The 27,713-nt window shown below is 33.8% G+C and overlaps 3 protein-coding genes and 1 non-coding gene across 10 annotated transcripts; 1 reads left to right on the top strand and 3 right to left on the bottom strand.

Moving 5' to 3' along the window:
* Positions 1-3,469: 3,469 nt before the first annotated feature.
* On the bottom strand, positions 3,470-3,551 carry TRNAS-CGA (transfer RNA serine (anticodon CGA)). The gene has a single exon. It is a non-coding gene; the product is annotated as a tRNA-Ser (tRNA).
* A 1,669-nt stretch (positions 3,552-5,220) lies between these two features.
* LOC7496799 (gamma-interferon-responsive lysosomal thiol protein) lies at positions 5,221-7,898 on the bottom strand (the record flags this gene model as incomplete). The annotated part of the gene is made up of 5 exons (XM_024583574.2): positions 5,221-5,815; positions 6,018-6,107; positions 7,186-7,326; positions 7,461-7,526; positions 7,653-7,898. Coding segments are annotated over 5 exons (732 nt in total), but the record flags the coding sequence as incomplete, so codon positions are not given.
* A 2,865-nt stretch (positions 7,899-10,763) lies between these two features.
* Positions 10,764-17,614, bottom strand: LOC18095134 (mitochondrial import inner membrane translocase subunit TIM22-4). 2 transcript variants are annotated; one of them, XM_024600478.2, is made up of 4 exons: positions 17,135-17,611; positions 16,320-16,510; positions 16,149-16,221; positions 10,764-11,242 (listed from the first exon to the last, which is right to left on the bottom strand). In XM_024600478.2, exons 1-4 carry the CDS (start codon positions 17,322-17,324, stop codon positions 11,157-11,159), a joined length of 540 nt encoding a protein of 179 aa, XP_024456246.1. In that variant the 5' UTR covers positions 17,325-17,611; the 3' UTR covers positions 10,764-11,156. The 2 variants fall into 2 exon arrangements, with proteins under 2 accessions (XP_024456246.1, XP_024456252.1); XM_024600484.2 differs by lacking the exon at positions 10,764-11,242 and adding an exon at positions 11,683-15,606 and having other exon boundaries at positions 17,135-17,614.
* A 4,692-nt stretch (positions 17,615-22,306) lies between these two features.
* LOC18095136 (transcription initiation factor TFIID subunit 15b) lies at positions 22,307-27,380 on the top strand. 6 transcript variants are annotated; one of them, XR_002977131.2, is made up of 8 exons: positions 22,307-22,606; positions 22,725-22,830; positions 22,974-23,694; positions 24,257-24,407; positions 24,527-24,605; positions 25,767-25,978; positions 26,100-26,154; positions 26,897-27,380. XR_002977131.2 is itself a non-coding variant. In XM_024582684.2 (6 exons), exons 1-6 carry the CDS (start codon positions 22,429-22,431, stop codon positions 25,879-25,881), a joined length of 1,350 nt encoding a protein of 449 aa, XP_024438452.1. In that variant the 5' UTR covers positions 22,307-22,428; the 3' UTR covers positions 25,882-27,380. The 6 variants fall into 6 exon arrangements, 1 of the variants encoding a protein (XP_024438452.1); XR_002977132.2 differs by having other exon boundaries at positions 26,100-26,136; XR_002977127.2 differs by having other exon boundaries at positions 25,767-26,154.
* The last annotated feature ends 333 nt before the right edge of the window (positions 27,381-27,713 follow it).

The raw sequence follows: 27,713 nt of genomic DNA on the forward strand, positions 1-27,713 counted from the left end.
TTGATTAAAAAAATATCATGACCAATTTGTCCCAATTAATTTTATAATAACTAATAAATTAAAAAAAAAAAAACAATATTACCCCTAAATACAAGTTTCTTAAGTTTTTTTTTATCTAGGAGCGTAAATGTCATTTCACTGTTAGTAAAAAGTATATATGGCGACAATGTTTTACTGATAACTTTTTTTCTTTTTTAATTAAACACATGGTATTACGTACGTACACTGCCACACTTTTAATTTATCTCCTCAGTTTTTATTTAATCTATTTAATCTCTCAAAACTTATGCACAGTGACAACTACTAATTAATTAAAAATAAAATAAATATTTTAACCTAAACGTAGAAAATGAAAAATCCCAAACCACCAATATAATGCGAAGATACCGAACAGACAAAAAACAGTTTACGTTTGTAAACAAAAACAACGACAGTGTCGTTTAATTTCTCTGCTTGTTTCCTGCATTTAAAATAAATAAATCGATGGTGAATAACTGTGGGTAGAGATTTTTTTAAAAGTTTTTTTTATGTAGAAATATATTAAAATATAATTATTTTAAATTTATTTTTATATTAGCATATCAAAACTATATAAAATACAATAATAATAATAATTTAAAGTTAAAAAAACTTAATTTTTTTAATATATATATTAAAGGTTTACAGCTAACAAGATAATATGGTAAAATGCTCACTAAATTTAAATAAAGAAATATTACACAAAACCGAGTTAATTAATTATAATTAACTTGATTATCTTGTATTCAAGATAAATCAAACAAAAAACCAAAAAAATCACAAATATAAATGTCCAATAATTTAATGATAAAGACATTTTTAAAGCACAAGTTGAAACATAATGCGATATAGCCTCGAAATTTTACAATTCATGCATTTAATTTATACAATACCGATGTCCTGTTGTTACGCGGGGCTTGTGTTATATATTTTTTTATTGTTTTAGAAAATTATATTTTCTTAAAAATACAACAAACAATATTTTGAAAACAATACAACGTTTGTCAAAAAAATAAGGAAATAATATATGCTGAAAATTTAATAATATTTTATTTTATTGATCTCGCAACCCACAAATTATTGTCAGTTAATATTTTTTTAATTTGTTAAATTCAAATTTATTATTTCATGTTTTTGTGTGCTCTTTTTCCTGATGGTATTTTCATCTCTTTTTGGTAAGATTTAATTATGATGACCGTATATGTTATATCCTTAATTACTCAAATAGTCCGCATGCAATGTAGGAAAAAAAACCCAATTTTTTAACCATTAATATATTTATTTCTTCTTCTTTTTTGGATTTGTTGAATTTATATTTATTATCTTTTTCTTTTTTTTGCGCTCTTCATTAATTTACGATACTTTTATTTATTTATTTATAGGATTTAATCATGTTAATAATATAAAAAACTAGTCAATGCAATCCACATATCACACACATTAACTCTGATATTTAAATGATTTCAATTAAAATTGCTTCTCTTGATATGATTTTTTATACAGTAAAGAGATGAAAGGACTGATCATTAAGACTCGTTGTCCATGGCGTATTTCTATGCTATAAAATCTCAAAGGAGAAGCAAGCAGTATGGAACTCTTACGTATAAGCTGCGAGCAGTGCAACCTAGCTCTTTGAATTGTTTAGCTCCGAGCAGTGCAACCTGCAGTTCGAATTGTTTTTCTTTTTGCCATGAACTCTTTAAATCTCAGAAATCGATTGGCTAGGGTTTTTCACTGGCTAGAGAGTAGAGAGTAAGAAATAGTCGGTGGCCCCCAGAAGTGGAGAGACAAGGTGGTTTTGGTAAAAACAGAGGGCCGAGGGAGAAGAACAATGCCCGGACATCACTGTTTTTTCTCTCTTTGATATGTCGCAATATGGTGGGTCCTGTATAGTTTGACAATCTGTAGTTTTGGTCGCCGACATGATAACTGGATGGTAAAATTTACTGACAGACGGTGCCTGGTGGTCTTCTTCTCCTCTCACTTTCGTATCGAAACCCTTCCTCCGAAAGAATATTAGCCCACAGCCACAGCCACAGCCACAGCCACCGCCACCTATCATTTTCCAACTTCGAAATTGCCTTCACCTCTTCTGGCTCGTGCTAGAGACTTGAGAGAGTTAAGATCCAAATGTGAATCCACTGGGGGACATGAAAATCTCTGTATTGATAGGCTTGGGTGGGACCATGTCCATATGAGAGTACCCTTTGAGCGGTCTGCCTTGCCGGGAAAGGACTGTTGAACTTTTATTGGAGTGGCTCCACAGCCTCCACCGTTAATATTATTTTTTCGAGTGTGTTTGGAATTTAATGTAATGATTTAAAGTATTTTTTATTTAAAAATATATTAAAATAAAATTTTTTTTATTTTTAAAAAATTATCGATTCAGGTATTTCCAACGTGTTAGCAACTATGATAATATAATTTGTAATCGCACGGATAATTTTGATTTCATAAAAGCCAAGCCTTTTCTGTTGATGAGTCTAGCTTTATTCCAGTTTAAAACTACATACAATATCGATGGCAATTGTTGTCGTCGACCCCTTAACTTTTAGCAATAAAATAACAATTGCTGTACCCTATTATTGATCTCAATGCTTTATTTATTTATTAAATGTAATATATATGATATATTTTGCAATAAATATCTTTTCTTATATTTGATGATAAAATATAAGAATATTAATTATAGTAAGAATATAAGAATATATATAAAATGTAATTATATTCTATAATTATATATTAAATTATATAATTATTGATGATAATATCTTTTCTTATAATTTAGTTAAAAAAAACAATGCTTTATTTGTATACCTCAGTAAAAAATAGACGTGGTAATTATAATAAGAACATAATTATTTTTTTAATTGAAAGTCAAATATTGTTGTTCCAAGATGATTATATTTTTTATTCGTACTTTGTCAAATTTAAAACATGTTAATTATCATGCAATATATATATATATCTATATATATATATATATATATATATATATATATATCATATTATCTCTTATAAATAAATAAACAATAAATAAACTGAGCATTAAATTGAACAAATGTCTTGTAATCACAGGTATTACAATATTAAATAAATAAATTATTGAGATCAATAATTAGTCAGTGATCTAGTTGTTAAGCACTTAATATCGCTGTTTTTTAAGAAGGGTTGGCTCAAACAATTAATATAAAATATTTATTTATCTATAAAAGATAATATTTGTCATTTGTAAATTAAAAAACTTAGGGTGTTTTGTTTACTTACATCACACGTGATTTTTTAAAAATATAATTTTTTTTTGTGTTTTTATCGTTTTTTTGTATTAATGTAAAAAATATAAAAAAATTATTTTAATATTTTTTTAAATAAAAAATTTAAAAACCAATCAAATATCAAACAATAGCCGGAGTGATAACGAAATAGAATGATTAATTAAAAGCTAAAAAATCGTCGACAGCAGGATTCGAACCTGCGCAGGCATAGCCCAACAGATTTCGAGTCTGTCTCCTTAACCACTCGGACATATCGACTAGCCTTTACCGTGTTACCAAAAAAAATATATATTGATGAAATAAAAAATAACGGGGCCCACCTTAAATTTGGGCCCCTCTAAGAGAGGACTTATATGGTGCGGGAAAGAATTGCGTTCCTTAAATTACTCAGAATATTCATTTTAGTACTCGGTAGCCTTTTTGTGATTCCAATTGTTCATCCCTTTTTAGACATTTGCCCACATGTATTCCTGAAATCGCTGTCATTGCTTCCCTCATTTTTAAAACCTAGCTAATATTCTAGGAGATTAAATAGTTTAGTTGATAATTGCTTCAGGTAAAATTTAGCTCTAGCATGATTGAGGTGTGATAGGACACCCAGACAAAGGTTCTCAGTTTTAAATTAATCTATCCTCCATAACAGTGACAACCAGGGGCGGAATGAAGGGAAGGCAAGCAGGGCCCGGGCTCCTCCTAAAATATTCCGCCATATATATATATATTAGGTAATTAAGTGTGTAGGAGGTTTTTTATTCTACAAAAATGAGTTTTTTTACTGTAATTAAGTGTGATTTTTCAATTTGATTTTTTTAAAATTAATTTACGTAGCCCTAATATAAATCCTATAAATATAAAATTATTATTTTGCGCAATAAATTCTGCAACCGGTCAAAAACAAAAATATAAATATAAATCATAAGTAAAATTTTTCAACGGAAAGATTGAAGCATAGCCATCAATTAATTTATTTTTCATCAAACAAAACAAGGTCACTTAAATTTAAAATCTATTTTTATTTTGTTTTGAGATGTTTGTTAATAATTTGATGAGGTTTTTTTTTATAATTCTACCATTTTTGCTTCATTGTTTTCTTAGATCTGCTAATTTTACCAATTGTTTTTTGAATTCTTGTTATAGTGCTTTTTTTTAATTAATTAGATATATTTTATTGGTTTGTTTTGATTATACTTTGATTTTTTTATGTTTTGTTTTTAGCAGAATCACCAAAATTATCAACTTTTTCTCACGATATATGTTTTGATTTTAGGTTGAACCATGAACAAAATAAGAAGAATTTGATTTTTTTTCAAAAAAAATATTGATAACTCGCAGCCTAGTGAACCAACTCCAATGTGTAATGATAAAGTTATGGTTGAGCAACTCCAATGCGCCTCAGTTTACAAAGAACCCGCGTTGATTAGTGAGAATAGTTCTTTATTATTTTTTGCTTTATTTCAAAGTTTATCGAACATAAATAATGCTTCGTTTTAGCTAATGTTTCTTATATACTTTGTATGTTTATAAAGACCAACAACATTAAAGTGATGAATATATTATGAAGATGAAATTAACTTCGTTACTTTGACTCAATTTGGTATTTCTTCGAACCTTTTACCTTATACAAAGATCATTATATGTTTATAATAAGTTATTTGAATAAAACTACATTATACATGTTTTTTTTACAACTCATGTACAATAAAGTAAAATAAATATTATATTTTATTATATTAATTATGACCCCCTCTAACAAATAATTCTAGCTCCGCCCCTGGTGACAACCGAGTCTTTCTAGCGGAGGATAGGATCCCGAGGATGAAAACTAAACCGCTGGACCATCCCACTCAGGTGGATACATCTCCACCTGATGTATGCCGTGCAGGTCATCTAGTCTATCAGCACCGTTCTTAGCATCAGCTATCCACTGTTCTGCTCAAGTGGGTACATCTCTATTAGGTGTCATATTAGATCACTGCAACAAACCACAGGACCGCCTATTATCAAGCACAATACAGGCTACTACAAGTATTCATCGAGACACATACTTGTTGCTGAATTGATAAATATACACAGACAACATATTATCTAACAGAACCCCAATCCCCCAATCACAAAACAACGTTATCTGGTAGTAAATGACAACATTAATTGTTTTCAGTCGAGAAAAGGGGGTGGCAACTTCAGACATGCACTTAGCTGAGTACTGCTGACTTGACAACATAAATAGCGTGCCGACAGCAAAGCAATCAAACTAGAAAGTATTTGGAGTTGAGATGCATCCATGCTGAAGCAGCTCTGATCTCCTTCTACAGCATCCACAATGATATTGCTGATTAAATTTGTTCCAATAGCGTTGATATAATCGTATCCCTATAGCAAACTGGAGGGATTGATTTTGCTTTTGGCCTTTGGATGGAATAACCAGATGGTTTGCTGCAAGCTTTGGGTGTGGCAGTGCCTTTGTAGGCCTTGCAGATGTATGTTATGAAGTCTTCATAATCCAAAAAACAACAGAGTAATTCCTGAATTGCACCAAGTAATCTTTTAAAAGTAGAAAAAGAAATGGAAAGAAATAAATAACTTGTGAACAACCATCAATTGTTCATAAGTTGGGATCATCACAAATAGCAAAATTGCATGTAAAATCGCAGAAAGTCCTGGTGGCAAAAATACGAAGTCCACAATCAATAACCATTTCTTAAGGTCACAGTTAAAAGAACAAACCTCATAAAGTGGCTGCCCATCAACCACCACCCATGGCACATATTTATGTGGAGGCTGAAGGGCATTTGTTTCAGTTGCATATTTTTCAAGCTGCACAGAGGTACCAAGTATAGATCCAATCAGTTATGCATGGATCACAATTTTTGTCCCACCAAAAAATACCATAATAACACGAGGAAAAGAAACATTAGGAAGTCAGCAGAACATAAGACATCGAACATTTAGGTGGAGGGCCAAACTGAAATACAGAGAACCACGCAACAAGTGGGAGAAACACACCAAAGATGGCATCATCACCATACACTTAAATTTCAGAACCTGAGCTATAGGTTTCTAGTTGCATGATCTTTTCTCTCAAGACCATTTCATTCAAGTAAGCATTGCTTCAGGCTTTCCTCGCTGTTGCCAGACAAACTTTAAAGAGTTCTAAAGCAATTAAAATCACCACAGCATTTTCAGTACTTCTGTTCCAGTTCACTTTCGCCTCGCTGTCTGTTTCCTGTCTAGCCTAATTATCCTTTCTTTTAAACAGTATAACTGTTCTTCTGATATCTAATGAGCATGATTTTAACTTCTCTTATCCAAGCTTCCGGGTTTAGTAGGCCTATAATCTATAGGCAATATATTCCTAGCAGGGTAAAGAAAACAGAAACGATTTCCTTACCCACATAAAATCAATTCAGGAGATAAACTCACAGTAGCAAGAATCACAAGATTAAATCTACCTTCTTAATACATTTGCTTCAATCAAAGGTCTTTCCCTAATAGTGCCCCAGAAAATAGAAAGTTAAGACAAATAATCAGTAACAAATCTTAATCCTAATCAGCATCTATAACAAATCACAGTCAACACTTTATTGGAGCTTCCTAACATCTGACAGTCATGAAATCAAAGCCTTAACTTCATCATGTCTATATAAAACACCTTCAGTTAATACGCAATATACAATATCAGCTTCATCAACCAGATACGAAGTCAGTACATTTCAATGATCTATTAAAAACACCAGCTGTTGGTTACTGTAAACTAAGAGTAATCACCACATTTAGAGATCTGTTCTTGGAAACTTCATTTGTTAGTTCGTAGAGAAAACGGTTTCAGAAAATCACCTCCCACGACTTGAATTAACCGACTACAAAAGCAAAGTAAATCTAACAGTAAACTAACCTCATCGCCATATCCACCAGTATAGCACTCAGAAACAGCCTTTGGATCCAAACCCAAATCCTCGAAGCAAGACTCCCATTCTGGGTACTTCCTCTCATAAACCAATCTCTCGACACAATAAACAAAAGGAAAATGGTCTTCCTGCATCATAAACATCACAGTTTTAAGACAAAGACAAGCGAAACACACAATTAGAAATGCTGGGCACCTTAATTATCACATGAACTTATTCGAAACCAAATCAAAACACACTTGAAGAAGCTAACGAGTCTAACCAATTTAGGCCAGGGATGAATTGCACAAGCTTCCACTGTACTCAATAAGCATTCATATGGACCATGCTGCGATTTAAACATCAAAGAAACAAACTTTATTAGCTTAGCAATTCCTTACTGATAAAAAGATTTGGTTTTTCAATAGGATAATAGTCAATGAAGTAAAAGCTCAAAAGTTTTTTTAAAAAGAACCTGGCAAACAAAGGTGTCGTTTCCTCTGATTTTGGCATTACCCCAAGGAGAGAGGTAAAGATCAACGATTGAGAGAAGCTCGTCATCTTCAACGAGCTTGTTAAGGTAACTCACTATGGAATTAGCGCTATATGGACATAGAGATTCATAGTACAGTGCCAGGAAGAGTTTATCAGAATTTGAAGGGAGAATTGTTGTAGAAGATGAAGAGAACCAAGAGGTAAGTGAGGAAAGAGAGGGTTGTTGTTAGACGAGAAACCATCACTGAAAGCTTTTGATATTTGCTGCTTTATTGTTTGCTTTAATTCGAAGAAGAGGAAGAGAAATGAGACAGTTACGACGTTTTTGGATGTGAAGCTGGAGCAGTGCCACGAGATTTTTTTCGGTGACAAGAATGATGGAATTTACAAGTTTTTGTTGGCTATCCCTGCCATTAGTCAAAACGGTCCATTTATGTTATCCGACGAAGATTCAATGTTTTTTTAAGACCCGGCCTGGCTGCTGAATTCACAATATATCTAATCAGTCGTTTGTATGGATTATTTTTCAAAACATTTTTATTTTAAAATAATATTTTTTATTTTTTTAAAAGAAAAAAGATTAGGTTGATTTAAGTTAATTTAGAATGTATTTGGTAATGTGGTTTAACTAGCTATTCAAATTGTTTTTTACTTTTAAAAAATATATATTAATATTTTTAGATTTTTTTATGATTTTGATATGTTGATATTAAAAATAAAAAAATATTTATTTTAATATATTTTTAATTAAAAAATACTTTAAAAAAATATTATATAATGTATTACTAAACACACACTTCATTCTAACCTCCGATCTTATGCATGGAATGACCCACACCTTCTATATGGGTTAAATATCCATGCTTGATCCACTTTCTGGGTGGTGTTTGATATAAAGTTGTTGGGTTAAATTGAGTTGAGCTAAAATTTATTTATTTTTTTGTTTAAAATTTATTTATTTTTATTTTTGGATTGTTTTGATATGTTAATATAAAAAATAAATTTTAAAAAATAAAAATAATATTTTAATACATTTCTAAAAAATAATTTTAAAAAACAATGACAGTATCAAATACTCTCTTCATGAAAATGGTTACTGTTAGCGAGAGTTGGTCTTTCTTTCATGTGTTGATCACCCGATAGCGTGATGGGAGAAAGAAAGAAAAGGGGAAAATTCTTTCTTGGTTCTATTTTACTGTTGTATTCTTAGTAGTAAAAGAAAAAAAGCAAGGTTTGTGGACGTCAAATGTTCTCTTGGGATTATTCTTCGGCATTATAATTATTACAAAAGGTGACATTTAAGGTAAACTCTCACAATTATAATATACTTTGTGATAAATTGAAATTTAAAATGCCCACAAAACCCTCTAAAATACCAAAAAAAAAAAAACATTCAAAATGCCTAAAAACATGAAAACTATTTGGGCCCAAGTTACATGGGCTTGGGCATGGTAGCCCACTCCCATGCTAGGCGCAAGCCCAGCAAGGCGTGGCATGCTCATGCTGCCTAACACCCCAACATCCACATGGGCTCCAGTTATCACGTTCAATTTTAACATGTTTGGGTTCAGACAACACGCTTGGATTTATTTTTCACCTTTAATGGACTCAAACACTTTGTCCGAGCCCAACACTCCATTGAGAATTTTTCTAGGACCCCACACAGATCCCTCAATATTTTATATTGATTCAATATATATTATTTTGATTTGAATACAACTCAAGATATTACAAGAGTGAAATTACACTCCAGCCCTTTTCCTCCATAGAAGGAGACTCATGAGTTATAAATACACCATAAATCCTTCAAATCCAAGGTTCACAATCTCTTTATTCTCGATATTTTTAGTATATATATTTTTAAAGTCTATCTCTCTAAAATATCATTTTACTTTATCTCTTTAAGAAGATATTTACTAAAGCATCTAAGAGTTCTAAAATTTACAAAAGAAGACCTTTTGCAGGTACCAACCACCTTAACATACTAGTTATCAGGTATAAACTATCAGTCACCTTGACTAGAAAAAATGATCAGATTACTAAAACTAAAAAATTAACCGATTATTCAATATATAAATTATATTTCTAAGCTACTAGACTCCCTGGGCCTCATCACTTTGCATATGTATGGAGAATTTGGAAATTCTTGGATTATGATGGTAAAACATATTTAGCAATATGCATAACTTATATCACTACCAATATTTTTTTAATTTATCAAATTATTGTTAAACTTGAGTAAAACGTATTTACCAATATATTGTCTACCACTATTATTTTCTTGATATAATGGATTGTTTAAGAATTAGTATTTTTTGTAATTGTACTTTTGTGATTGATGTATGTGTTTTACTTGATTGTTTGTTTGTAAAATCTAATTTACACTGTTATAATCTAGTTCATTTGAGAAGTCAATATATTGCAAAGTATGAACAGGAGGGTACTCCCAAATTCCCCACTCAAATATAAAAAGAATTTTTTTTTTTATGTCATCACTAGTAAATTCCTTGTTTTTTTTTTCTTTTATATTGAACAAAGCAGTAACATTGTAATTCCTTGCTTAAAGATTGCTCTGTTCAGTTCTAAATCAATGAAAGAAAAAGTTTTTTTGTTTTTTTATCAAAATCCCATTGGATTAAAGAAAGAGTTTGAAGTAATAACTTGGTTTTGTTAAGAAAAAGAGGGTAATAACTCGACATGACAACACAGAGCACAGATATTTGAAAGGAGCTGCTAGCTGCACTCATAAGAGAAGAAAACACCAGAGACCAATCAAGCAAGCACTACTAATTTGAATCAACATCTCTTTTTTTTCCCCGAATTCACATTTTGTTCCCAAAAACTCTTCGACTGACACTTTTTTTTTTGTAATTCTATGTTTCACCTTGTCCAATTTGTGATGAAGATTGGTGACCTAATTTACGTCTTCGAACTGATGTTGATGCTTGATGCATGATGGCGTGAATATTGGTGGCCGCTTTGAAACATTGTGATTTCACCGAAATGAAAAGCTTAATAGTTTGGAAGGGAGAGAAGCCAAGTCCTCTGCTACATTTTCTTTTAAGGGTAATTTTAGCAATTCAAATCAGAGTTATAAAGATAACAGCACCCATAATTGAACCAGCAAAAGTCTACACACTGACAGAGTTGAATACATGCTCTTGAAGGATAATCTCTCAAGTCTAGACAAGACAAGTGAGCACTAGTCACTCGTTATTAGAAACTGTAGCAGATATGGAATTTATACGATCGCACTGGATATTCTATATGTGATGCATCGGCTAAATGGAAAAATGAAACGATTATACGAGACATGTATGTATATTCAATGTCGTTCCGCTTCATAGCGGGGGCAAATTAAAATCGATTGAAAACGAATGCAAGGAAAAACTACAATTTCACTGCAAGCTGCTAGACTGCTAGTTCTCTAATCCAAATCCAGATGATCTAAGGTCTGCAAAACTGGAACCGGGTACTTGTCCACTCAAGTATGTCTGTCTAGGAACTTCTCTATCAAAACTGAGAATGCAGCAAACCCAGCACAGCCAACACATGCTGCTTTCGGGCCACCTAAAAAACATGGCAGAAGGGTAAGATAGGTCAGGTTGAGCAAGGCAAACTGCCATTAGGTCAGGTAAGGAACGACAGTCTCTACATGAATTAAACAGAAAAAGGCAAGAACACAGCGAAATCACATTATTGGTTTTTAGAGCAGAAGTGGATAGCTTAAAGCCAAGTAGCCATTGGCAGACCATTTTAGAGATGGTTGCAAAATTAGCAGCTTGAAAACTCAAAACTCACACCGTTTCCCTAAATAATTCAACACCAAACTGCAACTGGAACAGTAGAGGGCACAACTAAACAGTGTCAGTGCAAGATTGATAATTTCTCAACATCACCGAATGTCATTGCCAAAGCTAATAAAACTCAAAATCCACAAGCAGAAACTTCCACAGTTTAATTATCCATGCCTTCAATTTATTCAAGGATAGCATAGTTGGATAGTCCGGTGATGCCAAAACAGAGAAGCTTTTATATATTGATATTCCAACTCCATCTCAGAAAACTAAAAGGAACTGGCACTGGATATCATAAAATAGTTGAAGAGAATGAAAAGCAGATGATTGAAAGGTTCTAACATGTAATTCTGAACCTAAAATATGTTTGTTATCAGCAGGTAGTCACACTGCCAGGATTAAGTTGATTAATACGCATGACTCAAAATAAACCAAAACTATGATAATAATTGATGATGAAATTAAAACTGTATGGCCACTCTAATTAGTCCGTTCACACTCTAAGAGACTAACAAAGACCAAAACAACCAGGCTCTTGCATGGGTAATTAACTGAAGCCATCAAAACATAACAAATTAACAGAAGTTCGAAATCAATGAATAAAAGAGGAAAGCTCCTAGCAGGAACAGCAAAAGGCGAAGCAGCTCCTTTCATTAACCATGTAACAACAAAAAAAGACAGTGAGGTGATGCAGGACAGCCTAGGGGATGTTCCAAATCTGACTTTTAAATGCTGTTTTAGGGCTGTTAAAACTGTACTAATGTTGATTTGTGATGGAATATGAAGAAGGATTTTGATAGATGCTAGGAGTTGCACCTAAGGTTCTTAAGAGTCACGCCTAAGGTTCTGATTCAGTCCCGCAATCAAAGCAAAATTGCTGCTTATTGAAAGAGAGCAGCCAGTTCCATCAAGGACATGGATTGCTAAGCCCCTAACATAAGTATTCCTCTTTAGAGTAGGAAAACCTAATAACTTTAGGACTAATAAAATAAAACACTTTCCGCACCCAATATTGCGGCAACCATGACCTTCTTTCTCAAGGATGAGGAAGGATTTTTTGTTATAGAGGGGGAAAAGATTTTATGTTAAAAAAAAAGTATCGCCTAGTATTATGATTATAGAAAACCTCAACTAGTTTACAAAGTTTTAAGGTAAAGGATTAGATATGCTATAGGGAAGATGCTATCATCCTAAAACATTCCACCTAAGATAAGTTGCATTGTTACTCTTGTTTTTTATTCCTAACAGTTTGTCATGCCTAATCTACTAGTGGTGTGTATATATATATATATAGGTGATAGTGAATCTATTGTAATGAGTTAAACCTTGAGTGGTTGGTTTAAGCCTAATCATTCACAAGCCCGATACATCTTTGTCATTCTCATTTATAATATTTTAATAATACTTGGTGAATTGACATGTCTACAGTTGGTGACTTTTAATCATGACCTATGACCAATAGTCTATCAATTTGTGCCAATGAATAATAACCAATGGGCTTATGTTAGACTCATAGAACCCAACCCAAATCTTAAAAATGATCCATGGATAATGCTTTGTTAAGATTCATTCGCAATATTTGTTAAATGAATGAAAGATTGTACGCCTCAGTTCTACCTAAGCAATGACTATCATGGGTATATTTATTTGGAATAGGATCTACTAATAAGAAGATCCCTTGTGGACTAAATTGTTTTGACAATAACCCTTTTGGGGTTTATTTTTCATGCGATGTGTTATTTTCAGTTTTTTATTGGTTGCCCCTCATCAATGTCAGCATACATCTGTGTTATGACTCGTGTATGTACAACCACAACAAGTAGACAATTTATTCAAAATCAAGATATTCACATCACACATTAATGAATCACCTTGTCATCTCCAATTGACACCTGAGAGTAACAACCTTTAAGAGTTCATTATATTAGGAATCGTTGATGGATGACTGATCTAAAAATTTTAATGCATTTTAAAAAAAGATTTTTATTTTTGAAAATTAAATTATAAGTTGAAGGTGCTACTCCCAATCAACATTCAAAGTATGACTTATTATAAGTTCATTTGCCTAAAACATTATAGGTGAATAACATTGAATTTTTTTATTGAAGATTAAACAAATGATTTTGGAAAAGAAGTATTTATGAAAATATTGGAATGTCAGCCTTTTAATGTAGGCTGAAACCTTTAATGAATTTTGTAACCAAGATACAAAACTCATCGGATATGAATATACATGCATGAATAAGAAAAAAAAATTATGTTATTTGAATCGAATAACAATGTGAATATGCTTCTCACACATAAAGAAAATGATACTAGAATGTTTGAGATGACTATGATATGACCAATACACATAAACTAGCAAGACACAACTTCAAGGATTTGACTGAAATGCAAACAAAAATATCAACCCGATAGTGAAAATTATTCAATTAAAAACCTCATTGATACATATCAAAATCAACATAAATCAAAATAGTCATTCAAAAGATCTTTGGAATTTGAAATTGATCTTCAAGGAATGGGATGAGGTTTGAAAAGCTGCTAGAATAGTCAGGGGTGGTGCTAGATAGTGTTGTTGTTGTTGATGTTGTTGTTGTTGCTACGTAGTACTATTGTTGTTTCTTCCACAATATTCCGCTGGATTTAGAGTATCGAAACTACACAATTTGGAGTTGTACACCTCACAAAAGTTTTAGATCTTCTTCTAAGCTTTTCAACACATCTAAGTTTGCTTTTTCCTGACATCTATAACTCTAGATAGAGGCCAAAAACCCAAACAAAGTCTAAGCTGAAATGAACTTCTTGACAGATTCTGACTTTTCTGTTTCGTCCATGTTTTGAGCATCAAAACAGCAGGATTGAGTCTTAAACTCATCATAAGAGTTTAGGCCTATGTCTTATCTTTCCATCAAGCCAAAAAACATCTAAAATCGAGGAGTGTAGCTCCAATTATAATCCAGAAACCAAGCAATGATTTGGATGGAGTTTTCAAGGCTGTTACGTGGGGGTTACAGCTATAGTTTTTTAGGTTGTATGGTGAGGTTTGGAGGCTGGTTTCAGGGCTGGAAAATGGAGGAAGTGGTGCTGGAAAATGATGAAGAGGGAGATGGGAAAGGCTGTCAAAAACCTTTTTTTGACACGACACGGAAAATGCACATAACCCAATTTATTTTGTTTTGGTCTCTCATTTCTCTTGTTTTATAGCTTTTTTAATTACTTGGTCCCCCAAGCAACTCCATTATATCTTGATGCCTTATTTTTTTTGCACTTTAGTCCCTTGTCTATTTTGCTCCCTATTTTTTTTTTTCTCATTTTAGTTTTTTTTTAAAAAAAAACAACATTAATGTTAATTTGATAAGAAAAGTAATCAAGAAATACGAAATGAACACGAACGCGTCAAAAACATATTTCTTTGAATTTGATTTTTTTTTATAAGACATCAACAAGAGAGAATAATTGAGAATTACAAAAAGGACGTGTGAATAGATGAAATGCATCAAAAACATATTTTTTTAATTTCTTGTTTTCTTAGATATTTGGAACATATTTTGAAACAATGAATAGATATAAATAACTATAATTTTCAGATTTTCCACATCTGAAAATTACTAAAACACCCTTGTATTCTATAGTTGAAATAGACCACATAAATCTTATTCTTTTTTCGTGCATCATCGAAGTTTTCCCAGAATTTCCAGCAAATAGAGAAATTACAGAGATACCCTTGTCTATAAAAAGTCACCAATCTTGCTTCTTTTGTTGTCCGCATCATGAGGTTATGCCCTTCTACCGCCATATTAAAACACTACTTAGTCGGGAGTATAGGGACAATACGGTGCATAAGGAAACATTGGATAGGTGAAGAATGAAAACGAATCCATCCTTCTAGTAGTTTAAATGCGGGAAAAAGGTAATCAAAAAGATCCAAATGATGTAAAATCAGGAAAAAATTTCATCTCACTCGTGTCTCTTTTTCAATATTTCCAATTTGGAAGGATTGGAAAACTGAAGATTGATGGAAGGAAGGTATTCTTCTGTTCCTTTCTCAAGAATGCATCTATCCTACCAAACAAGGTGAGCACCTCTTCCCTCCCTCAACAGTATACACCCCATCCACTCTCCTTCATTTCCACCCTAATGAACATAGTGAATGGTCAAAATACCTAGAATATGTCATCACTACTATTGCACTGGTATAAAATTTTCCACATTTTCCTGAACTTGTCCCTCTGGTTTCCTAACAGATAAATTTCCTTTGTTTCTTTGAAATTGGTTTGAAAGTGTATGCATGTTCACCGCAGATGTTGTTCAGTTTCACTAACAAGAAACTATAGGCAAATTTAGTCAGGATTTTCATATGCAAAATAGGTTAATTTCATCAAACTTTAATATGACATGTGATTTTATCCTTTTGGCCACATGAATTGCAAGCTATGATAAAGCACATGGATTCAAAAAAGTTAGCACAAAGGAGATTTAAGGAACATCTTTTATAAGCTGTGAGGAGGAAGTGGATTGATAGGATGGTATCAGGAACCATGAGCTGACATATTTGAAAGCTCTACGACAAGCAAGTGCTGAGTTTTATAAATTAACCCATCATCTTGACTACTAATCTCAAACTGAATGCAGTTAATATGAAAAAAGCATTGAACAGCAGCAAAGTAAGAGATCACCTTTTGCTGACATTGTACCTCCAGTGACACACCCAGCAACAACCGTATTAGTGGTGTCATGTTTTGCCCGGGCCTAAAAACAATCAACAAATTAAACTCCTATGGATTTTTAAATTTCAAAGGTACATAAAAATCAACGTTTTTATTAATAAAGTCTCCTTGGTATACTACCTTCTCAGTGACACACTCAGCAGCTGAGAAAACCAAGCCCATAATTGCAAATGTTTTACAAGAACTCCAACTCCTCCGTCCCATTTGCTTCGCAGTATAAATAAATTGCTGCCTTCCTGTCATCTCATCTTGCATGATAGGATTATCCAATGCACCTAGAAACAGTCCCATGAACAACCCCAGCCCACCTCCTACAAATAAACATTTCCATTACACAAAACACATTATCATATTACTTGAAACCACGGATTTGAAAACACTCTACTTTTATTGAAGGTGAAGTTTCTAAAAGGATGATTCCTTCCCCTTATTAGGCTATCTTTCAAGCTCAAATGTACAACTAAACCTTTTGGTGGTATGGAGTCAAATGATAAAAAAATCGTACTACGGAAACCAGTTATAACAGTTCAGTTGTTCCTTGATTGGATCATTAGCAAAAAAATGAATTTTTGTAACAGAATAATAGGTTCTCCAAGCCCCTTGAAAATTCATCCTAGAGTCGCCCCGCCGACTGGAAAACTTAGGGGAGCTCCTGTGTCAATCACCACTGTTGAATTCAAAGCTACGGTGCAAACTCAATTATTTCCTAATAATTGCTATACTACCGAAAGTATCTCGACCCAATCAATCATAAAGCCACCCAAAAAAATTTAAAATTTCTCATTCAGAGGCTAGAATTGTTAGATATTCAATTCATCTATTACCACTATAACCATATAAGAGCTGATTATCGAAAGCACGAACAAAACAAAACCCATTAATTTCAATGTCTTGAAAAAACAAGAAGGAAGGTAATTTAACCAATCAATCCTCACCCATGACTCCACTAGCAACACTGCGAACAGCACAGTTATTCCAAACGTCTTGGGCACGAACCTCTTCTATTGTAGGCATTCTAAAAGGTTGAATTTGCGTGGGTGTTTCTCCATCTTTTGAAGTCGAAGAAGAAGAAGCAGCACCGCCATTATTATTGGATTCACTTCCTGGATTCTCATTGCTAGCCATGGATAAAAAATCATACAAACAAGAACCCACCAAAGTGAAAAAAAAAAATTAAAGGCTAAAAAATAATTAAAATTTATATATCATGGAGGTTAAAATGGGTTTGGGGCTTAGCGGCCATTTAATGAACGGTGTTGGGTTCAGCTGAGGTTTTAGGGAAGCCACAGGAAGAGGAAAGTTCCGAGGTTTATTCGTTGGCTGCAAGAAATTGCTTAGGTGTATACCTTGTGTGAGGTTGTAACTCACCGTCAGGCGTGCTTTAGCAAAATGACTTTCGATTGGAATATTTCTGTTTCGTGGTAAAAAAAACAAAAAAAAAAACCTCGACAATATATTTATCAGATCCAATTTGGAAGTTGATCTAGATAAGAAGCTACGCGTAGAGTTGTACGGATTTACGTGCATTAACCTAAATTAATTTAAAAATATATGAAATTTTAATATTTTATATAAAAAAATTAAAAAATAATTTATGTGAATTATACATATTATTAATAATAAAATTTAAAAGATTATTTTAAAATATTTTTTTTATCTCACATTAAATGCAATGTTAGGATGTTATTCTTCTAAATTAAAGTATTTAAATCAAAAATATTTTTTATCCTATATTAAAAAAAACATAATTTTTTTCTTGTGAACATAGAGTATACATACTAAAAGACTTCAAATCCTACATTGAAAAAATAAAACATTCTTCTAGGATCTATATAGTGAACTTTAAAAATGTTTAATAATCAACTAAAAAATATTAAAAAAAATCTTTGGTTGGGAGGAAAAAACACATTTGAAAAAAAAATCTCAACCGTGTTTTGCCAGGTCATCCGGGTCACGAATCAACCAGATTTTGTCGAGTTTTTGCTTATCCTGATCCTTTATCTTACTTGGACCAGTCTAGCCACTAAATCAACCCACCATGCTAATTCAAGTTTGGTACCTATGCTCGACAGTGTGCCACAACCCCAATTTTTTTAAACAGATATTAAAACCATGGACCAATTTTACTTATATTAAGGTAATATCAACTATTAATTAATTAACCTATGTACCTGATGGATGCATCAGCGCATTTTCAAATTTTTATTTTTAGCCTAATTACATATTTGATAGAGACAAAAACATGGTAATAAGCTACTATATTTAAGTTTGGTAAAATGTTAAGTCTAATAAAGATCTGGCTTGCTTTCATGTTTAATATTTTTTTGGTTCAGCTATGTACTAAGTTTAGGTATATATGGATCTGGCAAGCTGTCAGACCTGATATTCTTAGAATCAGTTGTGTGCTAAGCCCAAACAGACATAAATCTAGCAAGCCACAAGACCTAACATTCTTGAGGTCAATTACATACTAAGCTTAGGTACGTATACGTCTGGTAAATGGTCAGACCTAATATTATTGGGTTCAGCTATGCGTTGAACCCAAACAGATATAGGTCTGCCAAACTGTCAAACCCAACATCCTTGGTCTAGTTACGCGTTGAGCCCAAATAGACATGGGTATGATAATCCACCAGACCCATCACCTTTGAGCTTGACAACTTTCCAGATCCAATTAGGTATGAGCCTCGAGATCACTATAGGCCCAATGTTTGCTTACGAGGTTTTGTTTGTTCATTTTTACGGCTCTTTATATAAAAAAGTTAAAAGTCAAGAATAATTATCTCTCCATGCCTCTATATATATAAAAGTCTTATAAGAATCTATCATGTTTTCATCAACATTAATATTGTGTAAGTGATGTCTCTTCATTAATATTGTATAAAAAATATTTTTTTTTGTCTTGTATAAGGGTTGTCCACCTTTTTTTCAAAAAAAAAAAAAAACAACTCATTTTAAATAAAACTAGTATATTGGTCTATGCTCCGCAGCGGGTCAATATAAATTTTTTTAAAAAAATATTAAAAGTATAGAGAATGTTTTAAGCCTATTGAGTCTGGCGGTCATGCTAGATTCAAACAACTTGGGGCTGTCGGTCATGCTAGACCCAAGCAACTTGGGCTTGACCAAAATGCCAGACTCAAAAGCCATGGGTCTAGAGGTCATGCCATACTCTAGTTCTTGGGGTGTGGACATGTCAATCACCCTAGGCGTGACCTTATTACTATTTTTTTCCAATAGTAATACTTAATAATTATATAAATAATATTAATAATAATGAAAAGAATAACAACAACAACAACAATTTCACCATTCAAATCAAATCTATGGTTTTTCTTCAATAGTAATAATACTTTTTTTTCAAATTTAATAATAATAATAATATAAAAAATAACAATGATAAAACTTACGTTCCTTGGATATAACATTTCCTTCCAAACTCAAGTTACTTGGGTCTGGCAGGGGTGCCAGACCCTAACTCATGGGGTTCGGTCGTGCCACACCAAAGTTCCTTGGGTCTGACATCACTTTGCAAACCCAAATTACTTGGGTCTATTGGTGTCAAATCCATATTCTTTGGGTATGGCATCCCCTACCAGATCCAGATCTGGCATCACCTACTAGATTCAAGTTACTTGGGTATGACATGCCCTGCAAGACCTAAGTTTTTTGGGCCTGGTGCCCCTGCTTGACCCTAGTTCTTGGGATGTGGCTGTGTTAACCCCAAGTGTGATCTTATTACTATTTTTTAATAATAATAATATTTTTTTCAAATTTATCAATAATTATATAAATAATATTAACAATAATGAAAATAATAATAATAATAACAATAACAACAACAAAAAAACAACAACAACAACAACAATAATTTTTAATTTTACCATTCGAATCAAATGTATAGTTTTTCTTTAATAGTAATAACATATATATTTTTTAAAATTTAATAATAATAATAATAATAACAATAAGACCCATGTTTTCTTAGGTATGACATCCATTATAGACCCAAGTAACTTGAGTTTGTTGGAACCAAACCTAAATTCCTTGGGTATGACATCCCTTATCAGACCCAATTAACATGGGCTTGATGCCCCTACCAGAACCATGATGCATGAGTCTGACAGTCTTTCTAGACCCCAGGCACTACGATCTGACAATCATGCTTGACCCGAGCGTCCGAGGTCTAGCTGCCTTGCTAAACCCGAGTACTTGGGGTTTAGCAGACATGTCTGACCCTAGTGCCAGATGTCTAACAACCATGATATTTTTACCTTTCAAATCAAATCTATGATTTTTCTTCAATATTAATAATATATATATTTTTAATAATAATAATAATAATAATAATAATAATAAGACATACGTTTCTTAGATATGACATCCCCTTTCAAACCCAAGTAACTTGGGTATAACGTCCTTGCCAGACCCTAGCTCCTGGGGTTTAGTCGTGCCACACCCAAGTTTTTAGCCTTTGACCGAGTTAGACCCAAGTTCCTTGAATATGACATCACCTTCCAGACCCAAGTTACTTTGATCTATTGGTGTCAGACCTATATTCTTTGGCCAGACTCAATTAACATGGGTTTGACGCCCCTACTAGACCCATGACGCTTGGGTCTGCCAACATTTCCAGACCCAAGATGTTGGGGTCTGGAAACCATGCTTGACCCGAGCACTCTGGGTCTGGCAGACATGCTTGACTCTAGTATCAAGTGTTTGACAACCATGTCATGCCTCAACACCTGGGGTCTGACAACCTTGCCACGCCCCAATGTCTGCTATTGCCCTAAGGCGTTTGGGTGTGGCAACCAAATGAAAACAACGAAAATGTCTCTACATGCAGCCTTGTTTTTGTTAAAACCCAAAGATAATTTTGTATTTGAACTGTTTCAATAAAATAAAAAGATGGTGAATCCTCTCAACAAAAACATATATTTCCCCTCTCCTCAGAGGTATGAATGTATCTTTACTATGCCCCTAACCTAAAGGTAATATTTTTATGTCTTGAAGGGCTATTCAATATCTATACTGTAGCCTAAAAAACCCAAAACTATAATATTCCCAATCATTCTTTTAATAACAAATGTATCATATGAAAAAGACAATTTCACTCTAACTGCATGATTAACAAGTTTTTTTAATAAGAATAATTATATCATCATACTGTTATAATCCATAATAATCTGCATCTTATGGATTATAACAGTGAAACACTAATTTCCTCCGAATATTGTATAATATCATGCCTAGCGTCGCTAAAATCCGCAATCTTGTAGGTTCTTCAATCAAATGAGATAAGATATCACTTTATTCTAAAACGTTTAAAATAATATATTAATCACTCTTTTAGTTAGAGAAAAAAACATGCACTCCTAGACTTCAAACCCTTGACGTTTCATGCATTAATTATTCATGCTACGACACAAAACTTATGAGTACATGAATTAAAAAACATATATTAACATTTAAAAGAATAAATATATCTAATTTGCCACCTGATGTGACCATTGAAGAACTGAGAGAACTTTTTTGCGGCACTGGACAAGTAATTCCGTACCTTTTCCTTAACAAGTAATATCCAATAACAAGCTTTGGTTTTTGTAAATATTTTTAGTTTAATCAATCAAATCTGATTAATCAGACCACTCCGCCCATCCAACGACCAAGCGGTAACATTTTCTGTAGCAGTTAAATCAAATTAATCATTCGAATCAGCACTTGCCACTTGTACATCTCCCAGTCGGTGAAAACATTAAATTAGTCCTCAGCATATCCACCAATTCTCAATTGGACTCCTAAACTAAAACCGTTTCAATTGAATCTCTAAAGTCTTAGGTATTCCTGAACCGGTCATTTCCATCCATTTCTATTAATATTTCGAGTTTTTTTATTTTATGAAATAAAAGAACCCATTTTTTAATATAATTTGACGTTTCGTATCAGCAAGTCACTGGAGAGTTTAAATAATGGGCACTAAATTGAGGAATCTAATTGTTTAAGTACTAATGTGTAAATAAGGTAAATCCATAGTATAGTCGAGGAAAATATCTGCGTCTCAAGAGTCAAGTCAAGGCCAGACCCTATATAATCAAGTTACACTCACGGAAACACAATAGATAATATCGTTACCCTAATCTCTCTGTCTACACCGCGTCTCGGTGAGAAACAAAGCAAGAACCGAGAGAAACGAAAATACAAGTAAAAGGAGCTATACAGGAACTAGGTCATGTCTGGTATGTATGGTCAAGACGGTGATTCTGGTCCTCCGTCTTACGGCGGCGGAGGTGGATATGGAGGTTACGGAGGCGATGGTGGCGGACGTGGTGGATATGGTGGTCGAGGTGGTGGTGGAGGCGGGGGAAGAGGCGGAGGAGGAGGATATGGTGGTCCTTCGCAAAGTCGAGGTAATTAAGTAATTAAATGTTTTTTTATTAGTTTTAACCGATAATTGTCAGGGTCTTGAGATCCGTTCTTGTGATTTTGAGTGTTTAATTGTTAATTGTTATTGGATCTGATCTGTAGGAGGTGGATACCAAGGAGGAGATCGGGGAGGCAGAGGAGGCGGCGGAAGAGGTGGTGGCCGAGGTGGAAGCGGCAGGGAAGGTGATTGGCCTTGCCCTAAACCAGGGTAATCTCTCTGATCTGTGATTTAGTTAGGTTTTAGTGCTTTTTTATGACTAATAATTGAAAATCATTATATTTAAAATTCAATTGCTGTGTTATAGCATGTGTGAGATTTTGTAATGGAAACTGGTATATATGTGGATGTAGTTGTGGGAATTTGAACTTTGCAAGAAGAGTTGCTTGTAATAAATGCGGTACTCCTGCTCCTGCTGCTGGCCAAAATGATCGCAGTGATGGTGATGGTGGTTATAGAGGAGGAAGTGGTGGAGGATATGGTGGTAATAGAGGAGGAAGAGGTGGTGATAGTTATGATGGTAATAGAAGTAGTAATTATAACGATGGAAGCAGAGGAGGTGGTTATGATAATAGAAGTGGGAATAGAGGTGGGTCTTACAGTGGTAATCAAGGAAGAGATGATAGTGGATACAATCAAGCTCCACCACCATCTCTCCCTTCATATGGTGGTGGTGGAGGTAATTATCCACCGGCTCCGAACTCATATGGTGGGAATGCTAACTACGGAATGGAAGCAGTTCCTCCACCTACAAGCTATACTGGTGGACCCACATCATACCCTCCATCTTATGGTGGTCCTGCTAGTGGTTATGGGGGTGATGCTACAGGTGAGGTGAGGAGTGGTGGACGAGGTGGTCAACCTGGTGGGTATGAAGGTGGACGTGGTGGTGGTGGTTCTCGAAATCAGGGAGGTAGTGGTTATGGGGCTGCTCCTGCTGATGCCCCGGCTAAAATTAAGCAGTGCGATGATAATTGTGGCGATACTTGTGACAATGCAAGAATATATATATCTAATTTGCCACCTGATGTGACCATTGAAGAACTGAGAGAACTTTTTGGCGGCATTGGACAAGTAATTCCATACCTTTTCTTTTGATTTATATTTATGAATTTCGGATTGGGGAATTGTGCTGAAGATGCATGTTGTTTGGCAGAAAATTTTGATTTTGTATCGACAACATAATTGCCTGTCTTTGCTGTAAATGACATTTAACTGCTGTGATTGAGTTAGTTATTTTTCTTCTTTATCTAATTACTGTTAAATTTTATGAGTTTTATCTTTCAAAGGGTGTGCATTCTGATTTTTACCCGAAATGAATGAAAACAAATTATTTAATGCCATTGTTTCTGGGAAAGAATTTCAATTTGGTGTTGCTTTTGTAATAGCTTTTTCTTTTGGTGTGGGGAATTATGCTCCTAGAACTCATGTGCTATGTTCATAGTGCTTACCAAACTTCATTGTATAAAATTCCATCTCGTGTACCTATGCGAACAATCCTTGAAGCTCATTCCCTTGATATAGTGTTGAAGGATTTCATTAAGGACAAAATCTGGAGATGCCCTAAACTGCTTATGTATTATGCCTTTGTTGTGCTTAAAGTGCTCAAATTAATGTGAAAACTCTGTCATTGCAGGTTGGAAGGATTAAGCAGAAGCGGGGCTATAAAGATCAATGGCCCTGGAATATAAAGATATACACTGATGAGAATGGAAACAACAAAGGTGATGCCTGTTTGGCATATGAAGACCCATCTGCTGCTCACTCTGCTGGCGGTTTTTACAACAGTATTGATCATGCAACTGTTTCTCAGTTTTCTGTTTAGTACTGTATTCTTAAATAAGTTACCTGGTAAATGCTGTGGAGAACTTTTGTTTTACTTTGTATTTTTGTGTTGGTTTTCCAGATTATGATTTCAGGGGCTATAAAATCAATGTTGCAATGGCAGAAAAGTCAGCTCCGAGGCAACCTGCACATGACCATGGGTATCTCCACTAACTATACTGCCTCTGTTTTGACTAGCAAAAGTTCTTTTCAGCTGTGATTTGCGGAGGTTCTGAGGCGTGTCCCTATTATTTCTAATCCGAGTGGTGGTACTTTGAAATTGCACGTGCATTTTTATTTCTTATTGGGGTTTCTATACATTCCCAGGGTTTATCTAGCTCTTTTAACTCGTCATTTCCCTGTAAATAGTAATAAAACAAAACTGATATTGTTCAACATGCTTACCACATGGATAGGAAGGTTTAATGCCTTGCGATACTTCAAAGTTTATATTGTGTTTGTTGAACCGTTAACTACAATTAGCAATAGCAATCTAGGTGGTATCTATTGAGTTGACCTATTTTAATAGGCCTTAGTGTCAGCTTGTACATATCAACTAGTTTCTGTCAATTATTTACTCTTCTTTAGAAGTTTTCTCCTTCTTTTCCTGGTTAAATATTCAGTGCTTCCTTTTTTGAGCTTTTTAAATGGGATTATGAAACAAAACAAAGCTGAAATAATCGTAGTGAAATTAGCTTCGGCCCTTCAAAGTTATAAACAACTTGTTTGGTAGTTACTTCTCTGTTATCTTTTAGATTTTCATTTCTGTGATCTCAGCTATAACTCTTTGAAACTCTGACATTGTAAACCTTACAAAATTGACTATCTTTTCTTCTTCGTTTTTTTTGGTTGGGGGGACTTCCATTTGACACATTTTTTATTGCAACAACAATGCCCCCAGGTCATTAAAACCCATATATATATATATTTATTAAGTATTCATTTGCACTTGGTGCTTTATTTTTATGCATAATGTATTTCTGTATTGACTCTTTGATGCTTTTCATATTCGGCACATATAGGATTAAATTTTTAATTAAATAAATCTTTTAGCTCTTATTATGGCTGTGAACTGCAAAGTTTGTCATGTTTGTCGACAGTTTATTTTCAAATAGGTTGAGAGTTTGAAAGCTTGTTTTTTTGGAAGTGGTTTATATTAGCTGTTCTTTTATTGAATTTGTATCTATTTTAGCTTTTCACGAGTACTTTCCCCAATGCTGGAACAAATTTTTAATTATGACATCTCATTTTGTTAAATGTAATGTGGCATGTATTAGTGGTTATGTAGAGGCTGCAATTTTTAATTATTCACCGTGTAACAGTGGTGGTAGAGGTGGCTATGGTGGTGGAGGTCGACGCAGGGATAATTACCGAGATGGTGGGAATTCTGGTCCAGACAGGCATCAACATGGTGGAAATCGATCACGTCCTTACTGAGAGTGTCATCTGAGCTGTTTATGTACTAAGAATTATGATCTGAGGGATTTAATTATATTCCTTTTCCTGGGGTTGTTCTTGAACTGGAGACTAAGAGGTAGGTTGTTCACTTGCACTGAGCAGTACCCCTTTTTCTCCTTTACTTGTTATCTGTTGGTACCTGGAGGGGTTTCTGCTTTAGGCATCGGATTGATTTAATTGTGTGAATGTTTTTATAGAGGCAAGTGGATAATCTCCAAATTGCTTGCTGCTAAGGTAGGTTGATATTTTCAGGTGAGTCGCACCTCTTTCAAAATCACGCTTTATACTTGTTTTAGGATGCACATCGTGGTGCATTATAGAACTACCTCTTTAATGTGGCATGGGAATTTGGATTTGGTGCATGCATCCGCCCTAGCTAACATGGCAAATAAGTTAAAAAACGGTTGATCATTGAAGAGCATTTCAAGCCTGGTTTGTCATACCGGTTGGTAGATAGCAATTCCACAACAATCTGTTTTGTAGCCTTTCCCCTTTTTCTGCTCTAGTTTGTTGTTGGTAGTTTATACTTTACATACAAAATAGAATTAGGCAATGTTCAAAATCTGGTCAGGGCGGTAGTGCCATGAAGGAGAATCCCATTTCTATTCATGTATTTTTGTTAATTTCCAGAGTTAAACTAGGTTTATATGATATACCTACCCTAGTTGTTCACCTAAATCTTTTTATGCTTGAAAGAATATGCTCGCGTGTATGTAGAAATTACTTGCATTATTGTTTCGCATCTGCCTTTTTTCTCTCTCCATATATTGTATTTCATAGGGATATATATTAGCGGTTAGTATGAGCACAGTATCACCTCAAACAAACCATGAACATGTTGATTTCAAGATCTCAAAGGGCTATAATCTATGGAAATTTTCTTGTTAGTTGGGTTATAGTAATTGTATAGGAATGCTGGTTAGATGCACTTTGTATCTTGTTTCTATAACACGAGAGATCATTGAATAATTTCTGGGTCTCTTGGGTCCGCCAGTGTTCGAGAGAGCAAATCAGTTCGACTGACCACATGCCATCAAAGGGTGGCGTCCTGCATCTTGAAACTGTTCATCTCTAGTGTCTCGGCTTCCAAATCGTTAACCTGCAGTAACATGGAAGCCGCTCGAATTCTGCAAAGAAACTCCCTGTTTTTGGCGTGTGTGGCCGCTGGTGGCTTGTTATTGAGACAATTGCCATTGTTTATCTGAGACAAAATTGACTGCTTCGTTAGTGTTCCCACGCGACCTCTGGCAATCGGATATCTTTGCTGTTCCTGGCATTAGTCTTCTACCATTTCGGTGTTTCACAAAGCAAAAGTTTAGGCAGTATTAGACATTGTTATTGCATTGCAAGTAGATTGACTGGTTTAGAGTTGTGTTTCATTGACAAATTGTTGTTATTCATGTAAAACTAATGAGGTTCCAAATCATGTTGTATGGATTTTGGGTGAGTTGATTTATTTGTTGCTCTTGTTATGCGAAGTGGATTCTCGAATCGTAATCGAATGATTGTGAAGTTCAAAATGACAATAAATTATAACACTGCAAATATATTTGATCAACTGGTTGTAAACCGTTGGATGTAGCGCTACTCTAGGAATTGAAACCGTAGTTGCACGTTTTCAATGGGCAAAGGCCCTGTTTGTTTTATCCAATTGTGTTTTTTAAAATTTTTGAATTTTTTTATAGATTTATTTATTTTTAAATTATTTTAAAAATATTATTTCCATCTATTTTTAATTAAAAAATATTTTAAAAAATAAATTTTATGAAGGTAAAAAATAGGTTTTTCCGTGGTTTTAGTTCCTCATTGAT

Source organism: Populus trichocarpa, chromosome 1 (genome assembly GCF_000002775.5).
Source record: "Populus trichocarpa isolate Nisqually-1 chromosome 1, P.trichocarpa_v4.1, whole genome shotgun sequence".
Classification (NCBI taxonomy): domain Eukaryota; kingdom Viridiplantae; phylum Streptophyta; class Magnoliopsida; order Malpighiales; family Salicaceae; genus Populus; species Populus trichocarpa.

What these genes read in the sequence shown, in the direction of transcription:
- LOC18095134 (XM_024600478.2), bottom strand. Translation starts at nt 17,324, where the DNA reads ATGGCTAGCAATGAGAATCCAGGAAGTGAATCCAATAATAATGGCGGT. An exon ending in TGTTGCTAGTGGAGTCATGG is followed by an intron (nt 16,511 to 17,134) that starts GTGAGGATTGAT and finishes GTTTATTTGTAG; the next exon opens with GAGGTGGGCTGGGGTTGTTC. An exon ending in AGGTACAATGTCAGCAAAAG is followed by an intron (nt 11,243 to 16,148) that starts GTGATCTCTTAC and finishes CATGTTTTTTAG; the next exon opens with GTGGCCCGAAAGCAGCATGT.
- LOC18095136 (XM_024582684.2), top strand. Translation starts at nt 22,429, where the DNA reads ATGTCTGGTATGTATGGTCAAGACGGTGATTCTGGTCCTCCGTCTTAC. An exon ending in TTTTTGGCGGCATTGGACAA is followed by an intron (nt 23,695 to 24,256) that starts GTAATTCCATAC and finishes CTGTCATTGCAG; the next exon opens with GTTGGAAGGATTAAGCAGAA. An exon ending in CAACCTGCACATGACCATGG is followed by an intron (nt 24,606 to 25,766) that starts GTATCTCCACTA and finishes ACCGTGTAACAG; the next exon opens with TGGTGGTAGAGGTGGCTATG.